At 27.9% G+C, this 6,088-nt stretch overlaps 3 protein-coding genes across 3 annotated transcripts; 1 reads left to right on the forward strand and 2 right to left on the reverse strand.

Annotated features, from left to right (window-relative positions):
• The first annotated feature begins 792 nt into the window (after positions 1 to 792).
• Chro.30011 (hypothetical protein) lies at positions 793 to 1,923 on the forward strand. The annotated part of the gene is made up of 1 exon (XM_660642.1): positions 793 to 1,923. One exon carries the CDS (start codon positions 793 to 795, stop codon positions 1,921 to 1,923), a length of 1,131 nt encoding a protein of 376 aa, XP_665734.1.
• Positions 1,924 to 2,261: 338 nt separating this feature from the next.
• Positions 2,262 to 3,590, reverse strand: Chro.30012 (hypothetical protein). Its single annotated transcript, XM_660643.1, has 1 exon — positions 2,262 to 3,590. One exon carries the CDS (start codon positions 3,588 to 3,590, stop codon positions 2,262 to 2,264), a length of 1,329 nt encoding a protein of 442 aa, XP_665735.1.
• A 772-nt stretch (positions 3,591 to 4,362) lies between these two features.
• On the reverse strand, positions 4,363 to 5,844 carry Chro.30013 (casein kinase I). The annotated part of the gene is made up of 1 exon (XM_660644.1): positions 4,363 to 5,844. One exon carries the CDS (start codon positions 5,842 to 5,844, stop codon positions 4,363 to 4,365), a length of 1,482 nt encoding a protein of 493 aa, XP_665736.1.
• Between the last annotated feature and the right edge of the window lie 244 nt (positions 5,845 to 6,088).

Below are 6,088 nucleotides of genomic sequence, written 5' to 3' on the forward strand. Positions count from 1 at the left end.
ATATATGTTAGATTAAAACATAACTGAATTATAACGTTATAAATTTGAGAAATAAAAATTAAGGCCGTTTTATAATTCTTAATAGATAATAGTTAAAAGTTCATAAGTATTGAGACTTATGGAAATATATTTAAATAAATAATCATTTATATTAATGTCATAATAAATTCATCCTATATTCTTACTTTTAAGAAATGGGTTGGAATAATTTTACTGAGAATCAATCATAAATAAATGAATATTATTATTAATTAGCAAATAAAATAACGAGGAACTACCACATCTAATGAAACTAAAAGCCACACTTAGATTATTTGCTTTATTATAGATACTAATGATGGAATGTAAATAAATATCGTTGCCAAAAGAAACAAAACTATTGTAAGCTATAATACTAGAAGTAGGTATAAATATAGTAATTAGTATAAAGTAAAAAATGATAAACCTGGAAATTACTTTGCAAATTATAATTTAATATTAAGAATTTTAAATATTTTTCACTTGTCAATTCCGAATTTGACAAATTACAATTAAACCCGCCAAACTCCAAATTTTAATTAATTGATAAACAAATACAGTAAGAAAAGATGAAAGGAATTAAGAAGAATGTAGATGATTTTAATTCTTAAGATATCAGAATTAAAAGCTGAGATAAGTTTTTGGCCATGGATTAAATTAAAAATTCTCTTGAAATTATGCAATTTATTTGGAACTTTTATAGCGCCTAGAATAATAATGCAAAAAATCAAATAACGAAATTTAATATAATAGTGAAATAAGAGCCATTTGAAAATGAGGCTAAGGATCAAAGTATACCTCATTTTTTTAGTTAGCATATTTACAACAAAAATATGCAGCTCGTTGACGATAAAAGAAATAGAAGCTATTGGTAATAATGATCATTCAAGAACGCATAGTTCATTCACTACTGACTCTGAATTAATATCATCAGATGAAGAATCAAATTTGACAGATGAACAAACTATGTTAAAAAGTTATTCCTCTTCAAAAGATCAATCTCTTTATTCAAATAGCCAAATTATAGAATATGATGATGTATTAGGAAATCTTGGTATTATTGCTATTATTACAAATAAAAGACAGACATGTAGAATAATTTCGGGTAACTTTAATAAAAGAAATGAAACAAAAAATACACTTTATTTATTATTCGATACTACTAATAAGAATTTTGTCAGCATTTTTGTTCCAAGACTAATTGACTTTACCCTCAAAGGTAAACAAGGTTTAGTTACTTTAATTTATAATGAAGAAATTTTCTTATTGAATAAGCTACTTCTGATTAATTCGAATGGGGAAATTTCTACAACAAATCATCCATGGAAACTAGTTATTGAGGTCAATTCTGATTATAATAAACTTCAAAGCCTTCCTTATGATTTGAGAAATAAAAATTATATTAAATTACCCCCAGATAATTGGGATGCAAACGATGACAGTGTATATCCTAAAAATATTAAAAGCATAAAGCCATTAAGTATATTGACAAAAAATATGAATCAAATCAAAGAATTAAGGATCCCCCATTTCTCTGTTGGAGTTACCCCAACTGCATTATTTTTAAAGTTAAATACAGGTGAATATATGTCCATTATTGTTCCCAATAATACAGTATTTTTTGTTGATATTGATGATTGTAGTATTCATTCAAAGGATGGCCACTATTATAATATTTGTGGTGGTTATGCTGTTTACTGTAATAGATGGTTATTTACAAACAGGCCGTGGAAATCTAGAATTATTATTCAAAGTAACTTCGAAGAATTACTAGTGATAACTAAATCAAAACTTCAAGTTCTTGAAAATGTTGAACAATTATCGAATAATTCGAAAATAACGGAGAATTTCAGAAATAATATCAAAAACAATAAATGTGGGAAATGTTTCTGCTCTAGAAATTAAACAAAATTCGAAATTTGTCAATCATTTTTATACTTACCCGAAAAATATAAATATTCCGACTAAGTATCATTAAATATTCATTTTGGAATTCATTGAAAAACACAAATATTAAGATTTCTAAACATTAATAGTGTGAAATTTTCATAATTCCAAACACTCAATATACAATACTCATATTTCAATACAAATTTATCACTTTTTAAAAGAAAATGTTTATTGTCAACCTTTTCTTTAGTATACGTTTCTACACATTTTAATTCTTGTATAAAACCCCTTTTTTCAAAATTTATGAAACTAATTGTGAAATAATATAAAGTTCAACTGAATGTTTTTCTAATTTATTCGAAAAACAACTTTATAGATGAAATGCATAGCATTAATGAAGAACAAAGTAATATTGTAGAATTTATTGTTCTTAAGCTTTTTGTTTTACTTTTAGAACTGAAACACTTGAATAGTTGAATTGAAATGCTTAAAATGGCAAAAATTGATGAAAATATTTGAGAAACTGTAATGAATCTTGACTTTATACTAAAAATTGAAGGAAAAATGAGTGGAGAAATTATAGCTCTTGAATAGTCTGCGCTGGTAAAATGACAAAGTACTGAACATAATGTAAAAAATATGGAAAATTTCCATTTTTTAAAAATTTCCAAGTTCATACAAGAAATTAAAGTTCCTGTAAAAAATACATTTAATAAAAAGTGAAAGGAAGATATCAAACTCATAGAAAAATGGCAATTAATATATGAACCAAATGATGAGCAGATAATTAGGTTAATAAAAGATCCAATAAAACAAACATAATAGAAGATTCTGGGACTATTTTTGAAAATCTTACACATAATTAATAAAATTAAAACGGAAAAAATATTAGAAATTTTTGATTTATAAATTAAATTTTTTGGTTCCATATTATTCAAAAAATCTAATAATGAATCGTATAATAATACCATTAATAAACAATAAATTAATTTGTAAAATGAAAAGTTTTTTAAAACTGAAAAATATTTCCTATCCATTTCATTTGAAACATTTCCACTCTTATAAGTCCTCGCTATTGGTGAATTATTCACTTTATAGGAAATTAAAGAGTTGTTAATATAAAAATGTGGAACTATTACCAATGCAGTAGGATCCAGAACCAAATTTATCAGAAATAATAACAAAAACGTTGAAAGAAATCCTGGGTTAAAATATTCTGACTCAGACAACAAATTGGCAAACTCTTCATTCGTTAGATTTTCTAAATTAGTATCATTTTTGAACAAAATACTAACCAAATAAAATAATACGTAGATAAAGATTGGTATTATAAATTCAATATGAAGTCGTTTAATGAATGAAGTTTGTTTATGTATCTCCAAAGCTTTTAACCAACCCTGCACAAAGAAGATACATGGAACCAAAATATTCAGTACTAAAGCAAAAATTCCATTATCCCCTATTTTAAATCTAGTGATAGATGGAGATATATCGCCCCCAAATATAATGGCATGCATAAAGTGCCATATGAGTAAAAGAACAACTAAACAGTTTTTTAAGTAACAAATCTGATCATACATAAAAATATTATCAGTAATAGTTAAGTCTCCATCAACCTCATCCTCAGAATATAAATCAATCTCTAATAATGAATCATAATCACTTTTAATTATTTTCTCCATTTATTATAACTTAAATAATTGTCTTTTTAAGGAGTTTCCAATCAATTAATTTACCGCGTAAATATTTAATAATATTTTCACAACAGGAATCTAAAGGCGAAAGAAAGATTAAGAATTGCATCAAAATTATGTGAAATAACAACATAATAGCAAAAGTTTTGGCATAACTATACATGTAAATTAGCACTATTAGTAACTATTTTAAAGTGGTAGGTAGCAATTGCTAAAGCCCATTCCTTTTATACATCAAAAAATTGCATAGAAAAATATCAATTTAACTGTAAGAACGGGCCCGAAACTATCACTAACATTCTAAAACATTTGAATGAATAACCCCAATTTGAGATCTGGAGTGTATGAAGGCGTATATTATATTTAAAAATGCACTTAAGAAAATAATTAAATTTAAGTGCAAATTTAGTAAGAATTAACACCCATTAAGTTGTACCTAAAATAGATTGAGTTGGATGCCACAAAGCAATGACATTAATCAGACTAGTCTCGATTTACATTAATTTAGTGAGTTACGACTCTGTCAGAACTAATGGCAGTTCTCTTAACTTTCTCACGAAAAAATGAATAAATGATCTGAGCTATAAAGGTTTTGGAGATAATCATTCAAAAAATATATTGTATGGAGGTTCAAGAAATATACTAAAATCAAAGCTGGATCAAAATAACGCGAGAAATAAATCATTAGGAAATGCGCGTTTTGTTAGATCAATTTGCATTATGCCAATACCTTCATATTTGAATTTAAATTTGATTTTTATCATACAACCTTAGTACAAGAACAAAAGCCTCTTTTCAGCCTGGAAGGCTTTTGTGTATTATGAGCTTTCATATTGTGTTTTTTAGAGGGTGTGTCTTGATATTTCGTATTTCTATATTCATGGATATCTTTATTCTTAGCTTTTGATTTTCCTCTAGTTAAAGTTGGGTTGGGGCTTAAGCTCATACTATGATCCTGAGCCTGATCTCCAATATCAGAAATTCTCTTGCCACTGTTTGCAGATGTTAAATTATTACAAATATTACTATTAGCTGTTTCATTTGGATTTTTATCTCCTTTATTCTCCATATTAGATTTCTGTTCAACAGGAGAACATTCACGTTGAATAATGTTTGAATTAGCAGGAGCTCCTGAATTATTAGCCTTCCTAGAGGATGATGAGTGTATGTATCTCTTATTACTTTTGGATTGTTTTTTCTGGTCAAATACGCTTTTATCCAGAGAAACATTAGGCTGAATTTGAGGAATTAGAGATTTTCCAGTAGTTTTGACACAATTATTAGTTTGCATACTAGATGTCTCAACTTTTTTACTGCCATTAGAGTCAAGTTTAGTCCAATCAAAATCTCCATCATCAACATAACCTTCTCTTTGCATTAAATCACGAAAAAGTTTTCTCAAGTAAGTGTAATCTGGTCTGTCCTCAAAACGGAGCACTCTACAATAGTGTAAATATGTTGCAAATTCCGGAGGATAACTCTTACACAAAGTCTCAACGGAAGTACCCATTTTTTTCTCCATAATCTTCTTATACTTCTCTTCCTTATTATTAGCACGGATCCCCTGCCATGGAAGAGTTCCATTCCTACAAAAATACATTAATACATAACCTATTGCCTCTAAATCATCCCTTCTGCTTTGTTCTATCCCTAAATGAGCATTAATTGAAGCGTATCTGGCAGTTCCTGTCAAGTTCTTATTTTCTCTGTAAGGAATATGCTGTAAGGTTTTTGGATCTCGAAAGCGTTTAGCAAGGCCAAAATCAATAACATAAATATTTCTAGATCCTCTCCCACGCCCAATTAAAAAGTTATCAGGTTTAATATCTCTATGAATGAAATTTTTCGAGTGAATATATTCAACCCTTTGCAACATTTGATCTGCAATCATTAAAATAGTTTTCATTGTGAACCTTCTATGACATAGATTAAACAAATCCTCCAAAGATGGCCCCAAAAGTTCCATTGCCATTATCTGATGATTTACTTCTCTATCTAATTCACAATGATAGACATTGGCTATTCCTACCCCTCCTTGTAGAAGCTTTAAAACTTTTGTTTCATATATTAGCTGCGGATGCCTGGACATTGTTGATTCTGCCTTAATTGCCACCTCCTCATTGGTTTCTGTATTTACTGCCAAGTATATATCTCCAAAGCTTCCCCCTCCAATTAATCGCTCTATCTTCCATATTGAACATACAGTGGTATTTGATAAAGGAGATGAAATTTGTGATACCATTTTTTAAAAATAACAATTTAGTTAACCACTAATTTTGGTTAACTAGGCTTAATTTTTGGGTTTTACCCCTAAAAAAGTATATTAATAATAGATATTAATTTAGTTGGTTTATCTCACAATATTGCGAAGAAAAAACTTTGTTTTGTATTTCAGCTCTCTCATCCAAATTTTCCAAAGAATAATTTCAAGAAATCCTTTAACATTAAGTCCGGCTCACTATTTCTGAACCCAAAATCCTGAATCG

Source organism: Cryptosporidium hominis (genome assembly GCF_000006425.1).
Source record: "Cryptosporidium hominis TU502 chromosome 3 CHRO013028, whole genome shotgun sequence".
NCBI classification, from domain to species: Eukaryota; Apicomplexa; class Conoidasida; order Eucoccidiorida; family Cryptosporidiidae; genus Cryptosporidium; species Cryptosporidium hominis.